We start from the raw sequence: 23,700 nt of genomic DNA, 5'->3' as shown, positions 1-23,700 counted from the left end.
CCTCCTTTGAAGTTTGGTAGATGTGATACTCCATTAAATGTGGTGGATATCCCATCTGCCATATTACAGGTGGCATAGACTACAATACACTTGAAATATAGCGGACAGCATATATGCTATGTTTGTGATGGAGTATCCCATCCACCAAACTCTAAATAAGGCCACTAGTTATAAATCGTAGCAGATAGTGACTTGCATCAGGTCAAAACAAGATAGGTCCTTTAGAGAAATTAGCAGGCAGAACTGTCAATCCTATCATACCAATTGTTAGACCTGTCAGCCTTAGAGTGGTCTTCGTCCCACCTTTTGGCTTCCTCCTCAATTTTTCTGACCTTATTTTTGCTGGGCTTAGGACTCTGCACAATTTACCAGTGCTAACCAGTGCTAAAGTTCCTGTGCCTACTCCTTAATACATTGTAATACTGGTTTATCCCCAATTGGCATATTTAATTTACTTATAATTGCCAAGTAAAGTGATACTACATGTATCTAGGGCCTGTAAATTAAATGCTAATAGTTGACCTTATGCACAGATTGTGCCACCCTCTTAAGCAGCCCTTTAAACATGTATCAGGCCTGCCACTGCAGAGCCTTTGTGTGCAGTTTTAAACTTCCATTTCAACCTGGCAAACTAATCCTTTTGACAGGCCCAAAACTTCCTTTTTAATACATATGTCACCTGTAGGGTGCACCCTGGACACCCCAGAGTGCAGGGTGCAGTGTATTTAAAATGTAGGACATGTCCTTTTTAAGTTTTACCTAGTCTAGTAGTGAAAAACTATTAAAATCATTTTCACTACTGCAACACCTATCTCACCCATAGGATAGCATTTCAGTTCCCTTATTACATTTTATAAATGTAATTTCCAAATGGGAAGAGATAATCAGTTTATTTTTATGCCTCTGGAATCACAATTTAAAATCTTAATGGTGAAGTTGGATTTTAAATAGCAGTTATGAAAATGCCACATTCAGAAATTTGCCATAGCCATTTGGTGCCTGCAGCCTGTCTCTGGTCACATTACTAGGTGTAGTTGACAGTTTGGATTTATGTATTCCTCCTAGACAGCCACACACAGTGGGAGCTTATATGTGACTGGATGGGCCATCGCTGCCAGGATGAGAGGGAGGAGCTGGGTCAAGCCTTGCTTACACATGAATAGGTTGCGTCCATGGCCACGCAAAGGGCTACATACCCACTCTAGTTGATCTAGTGCCAAGGCCAGGAAGGTGGGACATCTGTGCACTTCAATGGCATGCCTCTGAAAGCTACCTCCACTTTAAAGTCCCAGCTGTCTATAAGAGGACCTCAGACATCCCCACTTAAGTATACTTCTGGTCTTGTAGATACTCTGCCAGGAAGAAGGACTGGTGTGCTGCTGAAGGACTGACACTATAATTCACTGCATGCTGCTGGACTCTTGCTTTTCTGTGCTGACCTGCTGCCTGTGGCTTCCTGCCTGGGTGAGAAGGGCAGGACCTGTAGTTCTTGAAGGCAAAACCCCAGAGTAACTCTAAGGGCTAGTTGAGTGGCCTCCTAACTTGAGTCTCAAGGACAAAAGACTCCAAGAACTTTGCACCTGCACCTGGACTCTGTCATCTGGGAGTCTACCCTGCCAAGTGGTGCCACTCCAGTCCTGGACCCTTGGAAGTTGGCTTAAAGTGCGTTACCATCCTCTGTGGATCCAAACAAACCAATGCATTACCTCTGCTGTGTGGCACAACCCAGAGCAGACCAATGCATCTTTGTTGGTGTGTGGCATAGACCCATTGAAAAAGACCTGCATCGCCACCACAGCCCACTTTGCATTCAGAACAGTCACTGCGCGATATATCCTCAGTGCAGGCCCTCCCACTTCTCGTCGATGGCAGCCTCGATGACGACGTCAGACTCAGCATCATCGTCTCGCAACTCCTCAGAACCAATCACCCCGATTGTGTGACACATCTCCAACTCCGGACTTTGCATCACAAGCCCTCCTCGATGAGATCCTCAGTGACGATGCAATAGGACCTTTCTCTACAGCCTCACAACATCTTGGAACCAACACATCATTTTTGATGTGCAACACATCTTCAATGTGGATCCTTGCAAGTCTCCGCAAAGCGGGATAGCATAATGTATAGTTGAAGCTGTGAAGTCTTACCTTTGTAAACTGAAGTCTGTTCAGTGGACCTAACTGGGTCCCTGCACCTAGCCCCTGCTCCATCACAGTTGGCCTGAACTTGTAACTTTGTCCCAGGCCAGCACAACCAGATCTCCACAGGTGGCACTTTACACCTTTTGGCTCTATTTGTACTAAAACCTTTCAAATTTAATATCTTCATTTTTACTGATTGGATTTTTGTTGTCTCGTTTTATTTATTAAATTAAGTTCTATTTTTTCTAAACCTAATGCGGTATCTTTTTGTGTGGTGTTTACACTGCCTTTTGAAGTGTTGCACAAATACCAAGCTGCCAGGAAATTGAGCACAGGTTAATTTGGGGTTTGATTATGTCTTACTCTTACAAGGATTGTGGTTGCTATTTGACCAAGGCTCACATCCCAGTCAACCAACAGCCCAATGTCTTACCCGTATCATCCACTTATGTCATCTGACTAACCAGTTTCATCTCTAAATATTCAGGGCAGCAGAACAGGAACTGCAAAGCTGCGCCTAATGGTGTGAGAAAGACACACAGCTTGTGTTGCTGTTGAGTGGATATTTTTATAATTAAGATGAGGCAATACTTGGGGGACGTTTATCTTTTTTCAGCTAGGCTACTTTTGCCTCTGTTGACGTTTATGCTTCCAAATGAGCTAACATCTCAACACTATACATAACAATTGCTCTGGTAATACTCTGCAAAGTCTCTGCACTCACACTGTTTGAGGGGTATATTGTGCTTTGGTGTAGTGGATGTAAATGTGTGCTCGGATAGAGCTGGCATGATATTTCTGTACTTTACTAGTTCCTCTGCGAACGACGCTTTGTGCACATTGCGCTGACTAGTGTTACAGTACAAGTGCATGGCCACTCTTTATAGTGTTAGGGATGCTGCACACGCTTAGATTGTTCTTTATCTGGTTCTGTGACTTATTGCTGGGCACCTGTGCAGAAAAGGTGGGATAATGGTGAAAACATTTGGAACTTCAAATAGATTCCATTACCATTTGGGACCCGGAATACAAATTATCTTTGTTTCCATTTTCAGTAAGAAAGTGCAAATTCTCGTTTGCTAGTTTAAACTTCGGAAGTCCACCGAAAGATTTTCGTGAAGAACCAATAGTAATAGAGAAATTGTGGAGTCAGAATTCTGATTGAGAAAAGTGAATTCCATCATACTAATCAGAATTTCAAACACGCACTTGCATTTTACTACATTCAATCAGTGGTTTAATAGCTGAGTTCTTGACCATGGACCCTCGAAACCTGTGTTCTTCGCATTGCTTAGACATTGGATCAAGTAATGTGTGACTCTTGGCATCGCCTTGTGCCTGAATATCCAAATGTATGCAATTCAGTGAAAAAAATGTGTGTAGGATTTCAATTCTGTGTATTGTGAGGTCATTGCTGTTTCGCAATCATAACTGCTCACCACTATTACTGGCCTGTACATAACTCTGTTTAATATGATCTTTCCTATTGCCTTGTAACTATCTGCAGGATTTCTGATATATAAATAGATCTGCATGACTGTTGAATTGACAAAATGATGTCTATTTAAAGTTTCACATTGTAACCTGTCAATCACTAATTCACAAGGATGTCCTACATTTGTCCACCACTGCTATACATTAAGACACAGCTGAGTAAATTCTCTGATTAAGAACTCGAGTCACTCATTCCTGACACAGGGGTAGGGCAAGAGGGGGTAAAGAGGCATCTCTAGTCTAGATTTGCTCCTTCATCCTTCTGCATTGCGTTACAGATTGAGAGAGACAGCGGGACAGTTTTTATTTTTTTACCACAGGACTTCAAAAGTAACAAATTGGGCTACTATCTAAGAGACTTTTCTTGAGCTCTAAAATATCCAGTACAAACCCGGCAGAAGAAACATAGATGTCTTGGTCTTGACCATGGTAGGGGGTTTTACGTCCTCCATTCCATCTCTAGTATCTCTACCAATGAAAATGAAACTTAGGACATTTCCCTCAAAGCTGGCACTCCATAAGGCCATATCTCACTGGTGACAGATCTTGACAGATTTATTTAAGGGTATTTCTCCCTAAGGGCAGTTTTCGTTTAGGAGTTGTTCTCACACTGGACATTCCTTTCTCAGGCAGTTCACACTGAGCAGTGCTTAATTTACAAAAGAATAAGTGCTGGGCCCAAATCTTTTTTCAAAACCCCTTGGGCACCTCTGCCAAATGTCAGGATTGCGAATAACAAGGCTGTCTAGACTTTATTTCACGATATGCCTCTTTCTTCCCAAATATACTGTCTCTTCCCCTTTACCTCACTCTTGTAGGTTCCTTTTCTTCCCTGTTTTCTCCCTGACACTGTTTTGCACCTCACTTCATCCTTCGTTCCCCTATTGCGGCGTTTCTCTCTGTTGTTCTGGGTCAAAGTCTGATCAGTAAAAAAAAGTCTTGATCCCCAAAAAAGGATGCTGATTGGCCCCCACCTACAACCACCTGCACAATTTAAGCACTGACGCTAAGATCAGTTCTTGGCAAATGCAGAAGCCATTAAAGGCATTTATCACCAAGGACAGACTAACATTTTTTCTCAGCAGTACAATTCTCAAGAAAGGCGTAGTAAATACATGCAAAGGAAAAGCGGCGGATTACCATATAACGTAGGAGAGGTGAGTAAAGCTTCTTCATCTGTAAAAAAAATTAAAGAAATGCAAATTAAAGTGCTGTATCTGATCATATGGCCAAACAATAGTTGTTAAGAACATCTAATTGTAATATGGTGCAAAGGGTGTCCGATTGTACTGTGTGATGTGAATTATGATGGGAAGAGCGAGGCAACACAATCTCAAGATGAATTAATTTAATAAAATGTAGCCTAAGAATGGCAAACACGATATTTACTACTGCTTGCAGTGCATTCAGGGGCGAAGCAGTCAAAGGTGCAGCAGGTGCAGTGGCATCAGACCCAGGGCAGTGAGGGGCCCTCTGCAGTTACTACCAAAATGAAAGTTTAGGGGGGCTGGGTTCTCTGCTTGTATTAGGGGCGAGTGTATCCTTGCTATGCCACTGCAACTATTGCTTCGCAGGACTTTAGGTTAGGTGAAAAAAAGTTAGGGGTCTCTAAAAGGGTGGTGGCCTAAGACGTGTAAATATTAATCTTTTCCAAGAGCTGTGGCATACTGAGGAAGGATGTGGCTTAAAACATTTAAACTAAACCCCTGTCCGACTCATAGAGTGCTACATGCTGAGTATTTTGGCGCCTCTCTGTGAGCTATCGATTGTTGTATCCAGAAGTATCACACGAGAACGGACATGCACCTAAAACAAGCCAAACCTATTGGCCTTGCCAGTGCTCAGCAGAATCAAATAAATGAGCAACAGTGATTTTGCTGTGAAGTATAATTGAAATTGTTTAAATTTTGAAAACATGAAACTATAAGTTAAACATTACTAAGGCCCATGGAAGGGTTAGGGATGTTGTGAGTGACACAATCTCTTTCGTTCTTCTGTTCACACCACTTTCCTTTACAATCTCTCATTCTGTTAAACACTTACACCCTTTTCTCCCCTCTTTCTGAACTCCTCCATCTGCACATCTCACACCTCATCTCTTTCCTGTTCGTCACCCTCTTATCACTCTCCTGCATGTACTTCCTGCATCTCTTTCCCTTCACCTCTCCCCACACCTTAACACCTGTAAGAACTGTGTTCTGTTTTACTTTCACCTTGCCAATATTTTGACAGCTGTGTATCTACCGCACACACTCCGCATAGAATCACACTTACAAAGCTACACAACTTGCTCTGTGCGCTCCGCAGGGAGGACAAGGGTTGGATGAGCATGTGTTGTGAATACCTTTATAACCCACTGACAGGTCATGTCAGAAACTTTTACAGCCTCCGACCTCGACTCCAGAGATCCTTTGCAATTGTAACCCAGTACAAACACATACCCACAACTTGAACTCACTCAGAGACCTTGAAACGACCATATATTGTATGAAAACAATCACAGAAATAAAAACCTGAATAAAGCAAGACATGTAGAGAGTGTAACATAAGTAAAACAAGAGCACTGTTCACAGGAGCTACATCACTGACATGAATTACCTTAATTTTACAGTCATCGTTTATAAATTGATCAGCATTTTTACCTGTAAAGCTAGTGACATAAATATATACGGCCTGATAGGGACCCGTTTCAAGGTCTGGTTTTAATTACAACCATGTCTGCGATCTGGAAGGACCCGGTACACTGTTTCTATGGATTTTCAACTATAATCCGAGCTGTAGCCTTCATCGACCAGCAATATTTTTTAAACCGATTTAAAATGAGCCCTCGGGTCTCCGGATTGAGTTATAGGGTGCCGCAACTTTAGGTCTGAACTCATTCAGAATGGCTACAGGACAAGAAGGAGGAGTCAAAAACCCTCCTACTCTCAATCGATCACTTCCTGAGCTAATAAAGTAATACAAACAATCACTAATGAACTACTGGCACATAGTAATAATGAAGTCGTATTGTAACGCTCAGATTATGACAATGCGAACACTTCTGGCGTCCCCTAGCAATAGTTTTGAAAGTGGCATTTCCAAGCTGTTCTAAATAATTTTTTATTTCAATTAAATCAATTCTTTTTTATGATCGTTTCCAATATGCAAACATGCATACAAGCTTGGTTTGGCAGGAAGTTTTAAGATCAGACCACCTCTCCTGCCACTGACAGTTTCCTCCTCGTAAACCAGGACCAAAGTTTAGCAGTCAGGAGAACAGGGGAGCAGGGAGGAGAGTAGGAACACACAGCCACCAGCACAATCTTAAGATTCAGCAGGGACAGTTTAAGGATTTTGGGGGTACTGGGCCAAAAATATTTTGGGGTCTCATGTCTGGAACAGCTTTGATTTTATTATACAGTTTCAGTTCTTTCATACGTCTTTGGCCAAGTCACTGACAGTCACCTGACACACTCACCCAAATTCTAAATGTATTGCAGCTAATATTCAGGGATAGTGATGTGTTTTCAGTATTGTAACAGGGCAGCAGCTCACTAATATTACTGTAAATAACCACTGTGACATCCTCCAATTTCTCATATATGAGGTCCTGTTTTAATCTAAAATAATTCTGTTATGGATGTTGCATGAAACAAACACAACATTCCTCTGCACAATGTCCGTAAACTATCACACATCACCACATTAAAAATAAATTAAAGGAAAAAGGTATTTAAACCAATCTGTTTAAGAACTATTTAAGGTCATTAGGGCAGGACTCTCTGCTGAACTCGGCTGGCTCGGTCAGGGGCTCCTGAAATGCTGGGGGGTGGGGCAGAGCCCACTTTGCACATACATTAAAACGTCTCTGAGATTCAGTAGACTCAGAGGTCAGACAGGATTATGAACACAGAGACAAGGTTGGAGACTGAGGGTAGGGAGCCCTGTGCCTCACAGGAACACCCTCTATTTAGGTCAGCTCATCATCGGGCCTGTAGGCGCTTGCGCTATGGGGCCACTGAGCGTCGGAAAGGACTGTAAGGAGCATAAACCTGTTTCCCCTCAAGCTACTTTGACGGAGCTCGGCTCGTTTATGCTTAGCGGTTATACCGTGAAAATGTTAATGTTTAGAATTTACCATCTTTTTTTAAACACAAATGTAGAGAGTTCTTTAATATTCATCGTAAATGCTCCTTTATTATTTACAAATGCACACTCGACGTGGGACAGCCAACAAATTCACATGGCGCTGAGCCAGGGGCCTGACTTCCTTCTATGAGCTAAAACACGAGCCTTCTGTAAGATTCTGCTTGTAAAGTCCAGGGCAAATGCCATGCCCAATACCTCAAATGGTATTTCGGATTAAAAGGTTATGTCTTGGACCCTTAATTTTTCTTAAACATGATGTTTCCTACCCTATTTCCCTCACATCACTGCCATGAGTGAACCAAGAGACACGAACTTACATAAGCACTGTATGTAAGACCGACAATGTTGTGGGTAATGAAACATTATCTGTGAATCCAAACATAAATGAGGTTTTAGGTATGGCCGGCACTGAATCCCTTCAACGGTCCAGATCTCTCTTTTGACTCTCAATGAAAACGAGGCACACAGAAGTTAAGTGATGTGCACAGGATCGTACAGTTTAGACAAGTGGACAAGCCGGGATATAAACCTAGGTGTCCTAGGTCCACATTGTGCAATTTAGCCACTGGATGACTCTGTGCACCAATGACCAAAGACCAATGCTTCATGTGCTCTTAACGCATACTGATGCTAGAGGAAGAATCTACTCTTTATTGATGTCCAATATAGGCGGAAAATTAATTGTTTCCGGCGGCATACGTTCTGCTCTCACATTTCCCTGAGAAGTGTTTGAAACAATTTGCATACCTTCTACAAGTGGCCTCTTTAGGTTCTTTCTCATGACGAGTATTGCTGTAGCTGTAACACTCAGGGCCACGGAAATTGTAAACGAAGCTGAAAATCGGAACGTTTTCGGTTTCTCGTCTGAGCTGTATGTTTTTTCCTCTGTAAGAACGTAAACACAGACATTACAAACACAGTCGGTACTTTCTTTCGAAGTAATTTATGTAAACACAAACACCCTCCTTCACCTGACCTCTGCTTGAAGCACGTCAGCCATCCTTCCTTTTTGTATCATTGACAATTAAGGACGCCGTTTATTTCAATGACGGGCGCCATTCGCAATCATCATACAGGACCTCTGAGTATTGCTTTTACCCTGATTAATTACACATCAGAGGGGTCAAGTCCTTCATGTGTAATTAATCTGGGAAAAAGTAACATTTGGAGTAATGGAATTACCGGAAAGTAACTAAAACATTTCTATGCATATACAGAACCTACAATTCGGTCGATTTCACTAAGATGGGAATTTTGTTGGTTTTGAGTGGTTAAACACATTACATTTTTTCTTACCCCCCTCACCTCCCCGCACATGGCAAATGCATAGGTCAACACATCCTTTCCCTCTTTTGCCACCTTAAAAACACTCATGTGTCCACCACCGTTCAAATGTTAACAGTGGAAAGTTTTACATACTGGTGGACTTTCCTAGTAGCATGTGGGATTTTTAGCCATAAATTCTCCCATTCCTGAATCTCTAAACTACAGATTGTGAATTTCGACCATAAACCCAATTTTGATGTCTGGTATTAGCCATTACTTTTGGATTTTACTAAAATATGAATAATGTAGTTAAAGGGGCTTTCAGACAGCTCTCTTCTTCCATTGGTCTATTATTGTGTCATTCACAGTTTTCTTCCACCCACTACAGCATGCAGCATGGGGCAATGGGTCAGCCTAGTTAAGCCACTGGTAACTTCACTTTGAGTGACTCCATTTTGTTCTTCCACAATGAACATATCCACACACAAGGTGGTACCCTTTGGTACCAGTGTTTTTGTTTTTACTTTAGAATTACTATAATGTTGACTTTGTGTTTAGGTCATAGCAGGGCACTTTGATGTAACCAAGGCACATTTCAGCCTTATCAGTTCCTTTCTCCTGTCAATGGTGTTGTAGATTGCTTTATGAGTAACTGTTGCCTATGTTTTTACTGATATTTCACAGTTTAACAGCTTGTGCCCATTTGAAACTGTTCTGGATTACCTTATGTCTACTTTCTTTCTTGCCTTTTTCCTTTATTATTTCTTACTTTTATCTGGCCTTTATTCTTGATTTCTTTCCTCTCTTCCTTGTTGCTACTTTCTTCCATCCATTCTTGCTTCTATCTCTTTCTTCCTTCTTTCTTGCTTTCTTCCTTTCTCCCTTCGTTTTTCTTCCTTTCTTGCCTTTTTATGTTTTGCTTGCACAGCGCTTGTGCTGTGCTTGTAGCACTCTTGTAAATAAAAAAAAAACTAAAAAGGGCTCAGAGTCTGCTCGTTACTTACTCCTGGTCAACATCTATGACATTCTAATTTCAACATTTCTCACTGGTCGGGCCTCCAGGATTCACTTTATCCTTCTGGGGAAAGGTCTGGGTAGTTGGTTCTGTGAAGTTTGGACAAACTACAATATCCGGTCTGCAGCCAGTGCTCTTCCACTGGCCACTCACTTTTGAAGGTACTTATTTTTTAGTTTCTTGGCTGCACTTCGTGAGAGTACGTGTTTCCCACTTCCCTTGTCCATAGTGTGGCTTGCTGTCTCTCGTATGTCTCAGTTTGTGATAATCCCATCCCACCCTCCTTGTGCAGTCCTTGCAGTTAATTGCTCCCTCCCTCCTCTCGCAGTCTTCTCCTGTGGTCCACTGACTGCCCCTATAGGTGCTTTTCCTATTTTGGCTTGCCTGGTCTTGGGGGAAACTAAAAAATGGCATTGAAAACAACCCAGGCAGGCTAAATCAAGACTAGGATTTGCTGCAGCTCCCTTTCCATGCCCTGCAATACACAACACTCCCAGTGAAGGCAACAACTCCATGCAAACAGTGGGGGCTGTGCGTATTACCTCTGACCTTGGGTGATGTCTCACAGTCCTCACCATTAGGAAATGTCATAGCAGGTCAAAATTGCATGGTCCTGCTCTTAGTTCTAAATGCATCCCCCTCCCACCACTCCCGCATTCGTTTGTTGCTTGCCCACCCCTTGCTTGCCCCATCCACCAAACCATGTCACTGCCTTACCCTTCATTGCTTGCCTGACCCTTTCCTCACTGTTTCATTTGAAGTGCAGAACTCCATCTGTTAAGGCAAAGCACTCCATTTTATTTTCAAGTGTAAAGACAATCCTTGTTGTTTGTCCCATCCCTCACACCACCTCCATCTGGTAACTCCTTGCCCATTCCCTGCTCCCTGGTTTGCCCCATGCTGCTGCCACCCTCCTCCCACTGTTGGTCGACTTGCTTGCACCTGAACAGTTTTCATGCAAATACCATTGTTATGTGGCTACTTTTCCTTTTGTCGGTAAAGCCTTTTGTGAGCTGCACAGTAGGTATGTTAAAGCCCCTGGATATATTTCTTTCAGTTTGATGGATTTTTGCATAAAAACATCATCAGTCTGGCTATAGATTGTGCTTTATGGATTTGGCGTATTGATCTAATTTTCTCCTTTGCATCTGTGTGGCATTCAGGGGGCTGCTGTTCTGAAAGCTCCAAATATTTTCAATTCCACACAAAGCTGAATAATACTCAGGACCACCAACCTTTTAAAGTTTGGTTTATTCCTGTTTGTACTTTGTGACCTTTGGGTCATGTTTGTACTATATGAAACTGCAAAGTTGCAGTTTTACTTTCTATGTGTCTTTCGAAGCTTTTAAACCTGACGATTAGTCGTTTTAGTGACTTACAACACTCTAATATGCTTGCAGTGTATTTTAGCTTGGAGTTGGCCATAAAAGTCTCACTAAATATGGAGCTTCTGAAGTTGTTGAATGATTAAGTATAAAAAGTACAATTTCTGAGTCACTCATTATTCCATTTCTGTTGGAGCAGAGGCTTACCAAGAGATGAGCTGACAAATGATTATTTCATGCTCGTAAATATTTTTATGGAATCTCGTTCTGTTTAGATCGAGCTTAGACAGTGCTTGTGCGCTCTTTTAAAAAACTGTTGTATATACTTTGTGGGCTTAAAGACCGCCCAGTGGTTTCCATTTGTTCTTTTTAGGGTACTTTAAAAATCCTTGTATCCAAGTGGTTAATCTTTCCTAATTGTCCCTACTTTTTCTCAGTTGTTCATTTCCACAGAACAGTGCTGCAGTACTTGTAGCCTTCCACTTATCCCATTGTAGCATCTGTTTAGGGACTACGTTTCTTTTTTGCTAAGAGTATTTTACAGGAGCTCTCGATGTTTTCAGTTGCTCTGAGCTCCAAATTATGTTTAGGCAAATAGGGCTGTAATTCTTGTTATCTCCTCACATCTGCTGCACCTTTCTCTCCCTCGTGCCTGCAAAGGCCCTTATTTTTAATTATATTCCATATATCACTTAATCTCCACATGCAGATCCCCACCTCCCCTGTGCCCATTCCCTCTTCCCCTGACCCTGCTTTTCCCATTTTCTTAGTAAGTGCTGATGTTTCTGAACGTCACCGTGATAAACACTCCTCTGCCCGAACGATTAGCATAATCACTACAAAGCGATGCCCTCTTAACTTTATCCTAGTGCTTGCTCTGAGCAATGCCTTTTTTGAAAAACAAAACTTCCTTAATGGCTTTTACACAGGCACTTCAAACCTGAGTGCTGCTTCACCCCCTCACAATAGAGACTCACCCACTGCTCACCGTCCCATTAACTCCCCCTGGTGTCCCCGTCCTACTCCTCCGATTGACCAGTGCGTATAAATCCTGGCTTCAACGCTCAGCTCGCTTTCCATGCAGCCCTTTTAATTTACAGCCAAGTAATCTGACCAGAGCGGCACTGAGCGGGGATGATTCTTCGGTGAGTGCCAGCTTGTGAAGAACAGGTTTATGGCTCAGCTTCTTTATATTCATCATCGTACATATCTCACTGCGCAATGTAAGGGATATACATTCTTAATATAAGCAGCAGGTGCAATGCATGGAGACAAGCTAGTTACCTAGCACACCAGGATACACGAGGTGGCAAAGACCATCGCAACCAGAAAAACATAAGGTTGCAAATACCATACAGGCATCCAACACACCAACTAACAGTACAGCCCGGTAGGTGTTCAGGTGCAATCAGGGTGCCACACAGCCCCGCCTTCCCTCAGTCCACAAGCAGCGCCAATGCCTTCAGGAGACCAGCAGTAGCATGATCTTACTATGCATCACAGAGCATCCTGCAAAGCCAGGGCATCATTTCCACTGTACGCATTAACAGCATGTGCTGTTCAACAGTAGAGACCAACACAGAACACCAACATGTGTTTACAATCAGCCACAGTGCAGCAGCACATTTCACATGTCAGCCTCAGCACAGACCACATCTCCCATCCCATGAAAGACGGCACTGCTCTGCCATGTCTCTCGGTACAGCAGCTACCAGCACTGCCTTGCAACATCTGCCAACAAACAAGACAACAGCGTTGTCTCGGCATGTCTCCCAGTGCATCATACAGCACCACTGCCTCCACATGGTACCAACTACACTAGACACAGCACATATCTCACAAAGCAATATATGTCAGAAATCAATAGCACCTTTTTTGTGCCTGCTAACTCGCCAGACAGCACCACAGCCTTGCTATGTCTCCCAGCGCATCAGGTTGCAACATTGCCTCACCATGTCTCCCAGTGCACCAGACAGCAGCTGTGTCTCACCATGCCACCTACTGCACCAGACAGCTGCACTGCCTCACCATGTGTCACAGACACAGGCAACAGCACTGTGTCACCCTGTGTCCCAGACCACCAGACAGCAGCAGTGCCTCACAGTGTCTCCTTTAGGTTGCAGACTTGCCCTATCTGGGCATAAATTTCATTTGCAGTGCTCATTAAATAGTATGAAAGCCCGACCTTGGGTGTTTGTGGCCTTTCACCAGTGGCACATGAAGTAACAGTAGATGTTGTAGCACCCAGGATAATGTGTTGCATGACTAAACACTTATAAGGTCCCTAAGGTGAGACCTATTGCCTATGTCAATGCTTGTTTTGAAACATCTCACCTGTTCCAGTATAGAGAAGAAAGTGACAGCTGAGCGAGGCCATGCATGTTTTTATGAAGACATTTGCTCATGTAGGTATAGGAAATAACTGCAGTTTTTCAGGATACTGTTAAAGAAAGGTTAAATAAGTGAGATTTTTTGACACATTGCTTCTATACTCTGATGTGAAAAGTAGTGAGAGTGGAGTGCATTCATTCTTGGACTCTTGCTGTGAGCAAATTATGTTATTTTCTACTTTAACAAAACAAAAAGCTTTCAAAATATTTAAATTTATGACTACCACTATTTTTATTATGGAGGAAACAAACCACTTGCACATTTGGTTCACCAAATGCATATTACTGTATGCTTGTACATTTGCTTACGGTTACAGTCTGTGTGCAGGCAGCTGGGATTTGATTGTAAGGTTCCAGCTAATGTGTTTTTATAGGGAGAAACAGGCACTAGTAGGAATACATCACAGTGCACATTTTATCATTAGATTTGCACCCGCACATTGGTCAGGTGTTCTAGAATACAAGTAAATCCCCTAATATATTTACGGTAGGAGTACCACTATTTAAAAAAAATTGGAGACTTGTATGACACTTTTCTTATAATACATGCAATTCTGAAGTTGATTTTTGAAAGCTGTGCCTTTCCTTTTTACAGTTTAGTTTTCACCCTCTATTTATCTGTCATAAAAAAATATGTCAAAGCCAGTAGGTCTCGTTTAAGAGCTATTGGCTTTGTCAATGTGTTTGAGATATGTTGTACACCCACAGGGCTGCTGTTCAGCTTGGCTGAAAGTAAAGAAATAAGAGCATGATCAAGCTGCCAGCGCTGGACGCGTCACAGCCTTTTTTTCATTTCCTTTAAGCCATGTTGCACAGCAGGCCATGCTGCTGTGCAACATGTCTAAAAAAATGAAAAGGACAATAGATCTTGCATAGGCGAAACCTATCGGCTTTGCCAATGCTTGGTTCTTTAATGCCTTCTTTCTCAAAGGCAAGAGGCAAGCAGCCATTGCCAGACTGACTGGCATTTATAGGTCTGTGTAAGCCAACTTCTTTTGTTTTCATGAAAATTGTGTATGTAAATTAGGTACGTATAGGGGTTTTCAGTCAGACTTCATCCATTGGTCTGTCAAGGGGCAATGTGTCAGCCCACTTCAGCAACTGGCTTGCTTCACTGCGAGGTACAGGCCCCTGCCCCTTCACAGTGACCACATCCACATGCAAAGTAGTTCCAGTAGATAGGGAGTACTAATGTAAAGTGTGCTTTTTGGAGACCAAAAAACTGTATGTATTTGGCTAATGTTTTATTTTGCATTGATGAAGGCCCAGCAGCTTCCATAACAATAAAGTTTTGCTAAAACCATGACAAAAAATCCAAATAAAAAATGCCAAAAGGCTGGTGGCCAACCCCAGACCTATTGTCTTTGCCAATGCTTGCTTGTAGTTGTAAGCGTAATTTGCGATCATGCAGTGTGCTGTGAATCTCGCTCAAAATCTGTGCCACTCTGCCTCCAAAGAGCATGCCTGTGTCACGTGGGACGATACAGCTTACACTTAGATTTTTATTCTGTTTCTGCCTCCCATCTGGAAGGTTAGTATACTGCATGTCTCTGAAGTTAGCTCACTCACATCCTCTTAACCTTTATAGTATATCTGAAATTTTCCATTTGAGGGCCAGTATGCAAAAGAACAATGCTCTGTTAGTTCTTCAATAAAGTCCAGGTCCAAATCTATAACCAGCTCAAGCAAGAATTTTAAAAAGAGCCCGAGCAGTCAATCTGGTGTTTAGTACCACAGATACACTGTTTGGAATCATTAATTACTATAATTTAAACATAAAATACAACAGGAAAAGAAGAATATGAATATACAGCATGAATCTTCTCTTGACCATGACTATTTATTTTTTGTCTATAAAACAAACAAATAAAAACAGATTTTAATTGCATTCCAGTGTGGTCTCCTATCCCTACATGTTCACAACAATTATTTTCATTGTTGGCTTCTCCCGCACTCTTGGTCAATCAAAGAACACAGTCACCTGGGTGCGTGACATCAAAACATCAACAGTCATACCTTAAATATTTTTACTTTCTCACTACATCCAGGGCCGGACTGGGGAGCCCAAAGCATCCCTAACAAAATTGTTCTTACAAGCCCTGCTCCCTTCGTCTCTTCACCATCTATCATCTCTTTTCTCTCTCTCCTCTCACCTCTCGCTTCTTCTCTGATCACTTTCTCTCTACAACCCCCCTCTCTCTTTCTGTCTTTCTTGAAGACCTCCCATGCCTGCTGTAATTAACCTCATGGAACTGGGGAAAGTGACAGAGGCACCAAGAACAGTCCTGGGCTTTTAAAACCAGCCCCAGAGAGCACCAGTCCATCAGGGAAATGCACGGTGAAATAAAAGGCCTGTCCACCACTGGCTACCTCTCCCCGCTAGCAGTATGGATTAGGTGACACCACAAGCCCTCTGGAAAAAACAAGCACTGGCAAAGCCAATATGTCTCACCTAGGGGAGTGCTATTGGCTTTGTCAAGAGGGTTGGGGTTGTGAAACGGAGGGAGGGTGGAGGTTGTGAAAGGGAAGGTAGGTTGTGATGGTGAACAGAAGGGTGTACGGGGGTGGAAAGCAGTGGAGAGCCAGTGCTGACCAAGTCATAGTCTTTTTTTTTCATTTGACTGTTGGGAGGAGGAAGAAGAGGAGAAGAAACAGTGTTGGGTGGTTACATGGGTGCTGAAACAGGGACTTATAAGAAACAGAATATTCAAAGGGGGAGAGGCAAAAGAAGCAACATAGGCTGTGGGCATGGAATGATCTAAAGAAGCAACATGGATGGAGCGCAGGTAGGAGTAAAAGGAAACAACATGGGCAGGGCATTTCAAAGAACAACATGGACAGGGATGGAATGTGGGAAAAGAACCAACACGGACAAGGGCAAGGGGGAGGGAAAAGAAGCAAGATTAGAATAAGCAGATGCTTAAGAAGCCAATATGGGAGACGGCTTGAAACCACAAGCACTCATATGGAATGCTTGAACACAAAAAAGTAGCTCCAAAAATGGGAGCACTGGAAGAACACACATAGGTGGTCTTTACTCCAGGGCAGGGCTAAGAAGAGGACATGACACAAGCTTGCCATGACATATGGCAACAAAGCAAATAATAGTGACACTGAAGCTAACTAATGGTAACCCATTGGCAGGCTGTAAGCCCATTGTATGTAAACAAAATCTCTTGAAGATAAAGTACATGCACTGCATAGGAGAGATCTAAAAATGCTAAGGTCACTGCCCCTGTACTGTGACAACCTCAACTTAGAAAGAAAAGCCCAGCAACTTTCTAAAAGTAGATAGAGGAAGTTGTCAAGGCATTTAATACTGCACCAGTCTTCAATACAATACTCTTCGAACAAACATTCAGGAGTCCTTAGTAATCACCTTCTAAGCCCAAATCTATGTTTCTGAGAACAGATCAAAGCAGCTCATTGGGATCCTTTTACGAAAATATGTTCCTCTTCACCAGACCTCAATTGTTCTGGAAATCTGTGATAATATAGGCAACTCTGTTGCTGGCAAGATGGAAATTATTCCGAAAAGATACAGGCGTTGCACCTCTAGGCTGCAGAAAAGTAAAATGGGGACAAAATCAACAAGCAACTGAAATAAGTTTGACAATAGCCACTTCTGTCTCTTTGATATTTGCCCTACTGAAGACACCACTAGCCCTGACTCTCATCCTTTTCCTGCACAAGTAGCCAAAGAGAACTGCCATTTGTCTCGTCCTTCCTGGCTCACCTTCAGTAATTCTTTTATGTCGCACTGCATGGACAGGAATGCTCCCTGCATGATGTACAGTTGTGAGCCCTGGCCTTTGTGCCCGAACTGCATGTAAATGTGATCCTGATTTTTCATTTTTGAACTTGCCACACACTAATCCTGCGTGTGCACATTGACCTAGGCCAGGCCCTTGACAATGATCGGTTTTGGACCTTGTCTTCAACTGGGAGAGGAGCCCTAAGTGCATCCTCATACAGACAAAGGGCTACCATACCAGTCATAGTTTCATGCATGACGCATTATGTTGGCAGCATGTTATGGTTGGTGAATTATAGTGACATGCCTGTGAGACAGGAATTCACGCTTACAGGCTCATTCATCCAGAATTCTACAGCTCACAATGAACCCAGGATCAGGGATGCTGACACCCCATGCATTATAAGGGTGCATGTGTGCTAGAATTGATTGTGTGCCATATTTGAGTGATACAGGCCTGCAAGTTCCATTTTGGATGCCTAAAAACTGCCCAGAGTACAGAATGGAAGAGACGTTGCTCTTCCCAAACAACATGTATGTTGCTGGAATCTCCTAGATTGGACGGGGGGAGGGGAGGAATGTCAGAGTACATAGTGAGGAAAGAGGGGACAGGCTTTCTTTGAAAGTGTAAGGGTCCTCCCTGATACATTGGCATGCAAATTACTCCGACTACAGCTACTATTAGGAGATTGCATGGGGTGTACGATAGGGCCTGCATTTTCTGTTTTTAGGGAAAAAAGTCCTTTCAAGGGCACGGATTCTTGTCTCTCTACCTGATCGCTGTCAGTAGGGGTCGTAAATAGCTTGTGCAGCCTAATCACATGTCTTTGTACTACGCAGTGGGCACTCCACCTGGAGACTGTCCTGCTGGTTACAGCTTTATGGCAGACAAAGGCCAGGCTTGGTATGAAGGTGGAACAGACCCAAAACGGGTCCAAGGAAAGAGACCTGGAATTCTCATCCTCTGCACAATTGGTATAAAGATGGAAGTGAAAGGCCCTTTTTTGTTTGGTCTCTTCTACCAATGAGAGGGTTCTAAGCAGAATACTCAGGGACTACTAAGCAGCCAAGTGTTGGTGTTGCACGGACAGTATGGTTTCTACTAAAACAATAGGACTGAGTATGAGAATGGCAAAACTTCAGAATGTGGGAGACCAAGGGCCTGATTTAGATAATGGTGGATGGGTTATTCCATCACAATGGTGAAAGATATACTGCCCGCCGAAATCCAAATCTCATTAAATCCCATTAGATTTAGGTTTTGGTGGATGGGATATCTGTTACATTTGTGGCGGAGTATCCTGTCCGTCAATATCTAAATCAGGCCCTAAGTCCGCCCACACTGTCACCTACCTAATGCTAAGACTACTGAGATCATAGTGGGTGTACCCTTCTGCACGGCCTGATCTAAAGGTTGGCCTTAGCCTCATACCTGGAAATAGTGTCAGGATTCAGCCTGTAGTATCGATGGCAATCCTTTCTGGGAAGCTGGTAGATTATTGTCAGCAGAGCTGCATGTCGGACACAGCATTAGTCCCAGGATGGTCATGGCTGGACTGCCCCTCTGCCCCTACAGGTCAGTGCATTCTTTATATAATAAAGCAGCGCTGTGTTAGAAGCACAGCTCTGATGCAATGCTACTTCTAGATGTTAGAAGTTGTCTCCTGAACAGGCAACACAAGCACTAGGAAATCACATACTATGCTCCTTGCCTTGAACAGGATGTTCTGGTTACATGTCGAGAAAAGGTTAACTAAAACAAGCAACTCGTACAATATATTCCTAGAAGAAAATCATGCAAGCAAAGTTAAGTAAAGTGTGTAAAATGTCAGTGCTAAAAGTGATGCAGACAAAATGTGTAAATTATGAAATGTAAAATGAAGCTAAAAAATGAGGGGACCAACTTGGGTCCAAGAGGTGTTCATGACACCCCTCCCTTGCTCGTGAAAAAGACGGATTCTAAAAACACATATTATAAAAGAAGCAAAAAAGATAAAATGTTCACTCCAACAAGCAAAGCAAAGAAGCTAAGATAAAAATAAACAAATTGAAACATAAACAATTTGCATAAAAACAAGGGTCAAAATTTAAAGTCAGTGGAGGCTTCTAAGATGTCATCCATATTGCCAGTGTGAATGGAATTCAAAATGGTTTTCGCTTCTGCAGATGACAGAACCACTAGAGTCTCCATAAGTAATTTGAAGGAAAAAACATGGTCGGAGGCCTCAGCCGCCACCGAGGTAGTAGCATCCTGTGCAGTTCCTGCAGTGGATGAGTCAGAAGGCCATGTAAAACGGCTCATAAAAGGCACCCTGAAGCAATTGTCGTCTCATAAGGCAACTCCAAAAATGAACCCTTAATAGGGACATAAGCAGATTCATGTCCGTAGATAGTACCAACTGCATTGCAAGACAGATGTCGAGTGCACACTTTAAATGGCACAAAAGACAGCAGAACACAGGGTGCACACAGTAGAACCATACTGGCCTGAAAAAGTGACCAGTTGTCATAGGGGTCCAGATGTACAAAAATGCAATTTTGCATTTCTTAAATAGCAACTTCCTACAAATCGCTTTTTAAGAAATGCAAAACGCAATGTACATAGATACAGAATTCCTAATAGCGATTCCTACAAAGTAGGAATCGCAATTAAGAAATCCCATTTCATTTGAGTCAATGGGCTGGTTTTGCATTTCCCAAATAGCTATTTCTTTTTAGGATATTGCTGTTTAGGAAATGCAAACCAAGGATGGAAATGGGCAAAAAGGCCCTCTTGATGCACCCCCAAAATAGGGGTGCACCTGTGGAGCACACTTATGCCCATGGGGCATGTGTGGCACCTATTCCAATTTTAAAAAATGCACTTTGCGGTGCTTTTTTAAAATTGCATGTGGTTACCATCACCTTCAAGTAGATGGTAATTGCATCTCCTAAATGTCCAAGTCGCATACAGGAAATGCATGGTACATCAGAGCAGGAAACGCAAATAGGAAATCCTGATTTCCTATCCTGGGAATCAAAATTGCAATTTCTGCAGGGTAGAAATTGCAATTCGCGATTCCTTAAAGGGCTTTGCACATAAGAAAAGCCCATTTTGCATTTCTTAACGGCCTGAAATAGCGATTTGGAAATAAGAAGTGCAAACTGGCTTCAGACATCTGACCCTTAGTTCCTCCAATAAAGGTACTTCAAAGTATTCTATCATGTGGTCATGACACAGCTGGACGTGTGGTAGTTCCATCACCATTTGGCTTCAATATGGCCCATCCATTGCAGAGCAGCACAATCAGAATGGTAATACCACCAATAAGGAATAAAACAAGTGGTATGCCTCCAAATCAATCAATCAATCAGTCAATCATTCAGGATTTATAAGGTACAGCAAGTCACCCATGATGGTTTCAAAGTCCTTAAACGGCTAGATGCATTGTGGTGCTGTGTTCATTCGAACAGCAATGTCTTGAATCTTTTTCTGAATTCCCAGAGTGCTGTGGCATTCCTGAGGTGCAGGGGAAGGTTTTTCCAGGCTTTGGCTGCCAGGTGAGAGAAGGAGCGTCCATTGCTGTTGGATCACAGGATCCAGGGGGGTGTCTTCGAGGAAAAAGGAGGTGGATCGCAGGTGTCTGGTCGGTTGGTAGAATGTTGGAGGGTCATATGTTGATGTATGCTGATCTTCATTGTGCAGGGTTTTATATGTGTGGGTCAGCATCTTGAACTGGCATCTCCTCTGGATCAACAGCCAGTGTAGCTTTTTTAGATGTGACGCGATGTGAGTCTATCTGAGGAAGTCAAGTATGAGTCTTCCTGCTGAGTTTTTATTGTCTGTATTCCCTTCAGGAGACGTGCAGTGATTCCTACGGAAAGAGTGGTACCATGCTCCTGCCTGTTGGTGATGAGAGCCTGAGTGATGGTCATTCTGGTGTCGAATGGGAGCCACCTGAACATCTTACGGAGCACATGTAGAAGCAGGCGGAAGAGACAGCATTTACTTCTTTCTGCATAAATAACTTGCTGTCCAAGATGATGCCTAGGTTGTGGGCATAGTCCGTTTGGGCAGGGGAAGGGCCAAACCAGGTGTCATTCCATGACGAGGTGTTTTTCCCAAAGGTGAGGACTTCGTTTTGTTCGTGTTGAGCTTCAGACAAATACACTCAAAAACAGAGTGTATAAAAGAAGGGATCACTCCAAAATCAGTTTGGAAGGTGCTGACAGATCCAGGCCCAACCACTTTTAAAAAGTGTACAACACCTGCGGTGTTAGATGCATTAAAGATCCGACTTACAAGTCCACTGAAATGTCTTGGAAAGTTGGTGTTTAACAGCGATTATATTTCAGAGGATGGCTATACAACTTCCCATGTCGAAAGTTTCATGGGCAGATGTAAGCGCCACATGTTTCCAAGACAATAGTACTTTCAGTCAGCTCAGCTTGTTGAAGCTAACATTGAAGGTAAGAATGCAATGCCATAAGCTAACCATCCTTATCTGATGCACAGAGGAAAAAGTATGTTGCTGTAGCATGTCACTATTTGAGAAACTGAAACCACGTAGGGGACACCAGGTTTCAATCTACAACAGCCTTCATCATTCAGCATCAAGTAACTTCCATTTGAAAGTAACAGAAACGCTTGGTGAATCAAGGAAACTGGTACTCCTTTCAAGTAACATGCCAGATTGGTCACAGATGCGTTTCAGACTCCATGCAGTGTCACCTGTTTATAAATCATTGAGTGACTTAGAGAAGCTTCACATTTGTTTCCTCTAAGAAAACCTTCCTTTTGCCCATTCATACATTTATAACCAAAGGGTAATTCCCACAACTCATGTATAAAACTTCCCCCTAAAGCCTCATATCTTCCTACCGGAAAATGTTTCAATCAAGAGGTAAACTGAAATGTGGAGTTTGCCAGTGAGATAACTCTGTGTATTAGCCATACTGCTGATGGTGTTTCTGCTATTTTGAAAGGACATGTTTCAAACATGTTCCTATTAAGCACTGTGTATGTTGCATCTTTCTTTGTCATTATTTGTTGTCGACGTCTAAGATTACAAGGCAAGAATAACAGAGTTGTTTCACAGGCTTCCAGGGCATGCAATTTGATTTCGGAAATTGTAATGTCCAGCATAACTGTATAATGGATCTGAGTTGACTTTGCACCTGGTGTAAAAAAGACATGTCATTTTGTATGGTCAATTGCACAAGACATGATGTTATTTAGTATGCAAATACGAGTGAACTATGTATTCATTCCGTTATCCACAACAGCCAATGCTTTCTCCAAATTAGCCTGATCTTTTTGCCTTAAAAGAGCAGCACCTTCCATTTGAGAAGGCTTCCATATTTCATTGTAAATTACACACAAGAGTCTTTCGGTGCATGGTGACCCAGGACCTAACAAGAAATCTTGCAAATCCATGTCATAAGAGAGGAGAGAGGTGCTCTTTTATGGCTGACAATGTGTAATGTTGCAACCATTGCTGACATAGCTTTCCTATGCTGTAAGTAGTAACAATCCGAGTGTGCTGTGACTGATATAACAATAATTCATTCTGCTAGCTTTAAAACTTTGTGAAGAGTTTGCGTTTTAAGAACTGCGCCTGACAACCATTTGTGTCCACTGGCCATAACAACCACCCGTTGGGACCTGAAAGTGTAGAGTTAAATGGACCATTCTGTACCATGCCATTAAGCTGTTCTTTACTGCATTTTGCCAATTATTGAATTATTTAATTTTTGCCAGACCCAGGCAGGTAGTCTGATACACAGTGTCATTCAGGAAAATCATCTATAATGGAAATAGAAACACTTTAAACAAGGCATCCATGCTGTGCACCCCAAACCAATTTCAAATCAATTGTTTCCCCTCTAACATTCATAGCCTTTAATAGCTAGTTGGTAAACAAATAAAATAATTTTGTGTTGGTCAGCAAATTTTTCCTTGATTTTGTAGGTGCTATCTTAAAATAATAAGATGCAGGATCTGAAGAATCATACCTAAAAACATGTGTGAATTTGCCTAACTATGTTTTTGAATGACCCACTGGTGGAGTCAGGCAATGTTTCCATTGTGTATAATTGGCTGTGTTCATATACATATCCTCACTTTCAAATACAGTATAATATTTGAGCTCAGAAAGCATTGAAGAAACTGTCTTTGCATCCCAATCATTAGGCACAACACCTG

General features: G+C 42.4%; 1 protein-coding gene across 1 annotated transcript in view; it reads right to left on the bottom strand.

Annotated features, from left to right (window-relative positions):
* The window catches only part of LOC138287187 (NACHT, LRR and PYD domains-containing protein 3-like), a 593,954-nt gene that overhangs the window by 416,672 nt on the left and 153,582 nt on the right, over positions 1 to 23,700 (bottom strand). The window contains exons 5-6 of the mRNA XM_069227549.1: positions 8,514 to 8,651; positions 4,776 to 4,811 (exon numbers count right to left, since the gene is read on the bottom strand). Of these exons, the coding sequence (XP_069083650.1) occupies positions 4,776 to 4,811; positions 8,514 to 8,651 (174 nt within the window). The remainder of the gene's footprint in view (positions 1 to 4,775; positions 4,812 to 8,513; positions 8,652 to 23,700) is intronic.

Source organism: Pleurodeles waltl, chromosome 4_1, assembly GCF_031143425.1.
Source record: "Pleurodeles waltl isolate 20211129_DDA chromosome 4_1, aPleWal1.hap1.20221129, whole genome shotgun sequence".
In the NCBI taxonomy this organism is placed as follows: Eukaryota; Metazoa; Chordata; class Amphibia; order Caudata; family Salamandridae; genus Pleurodeles; species Pleurodeles waltl.
Note: the sequence above shows the minus strand (reverse complement) of the source record. Positions and strands in the feature narration are given on the sequence as shown.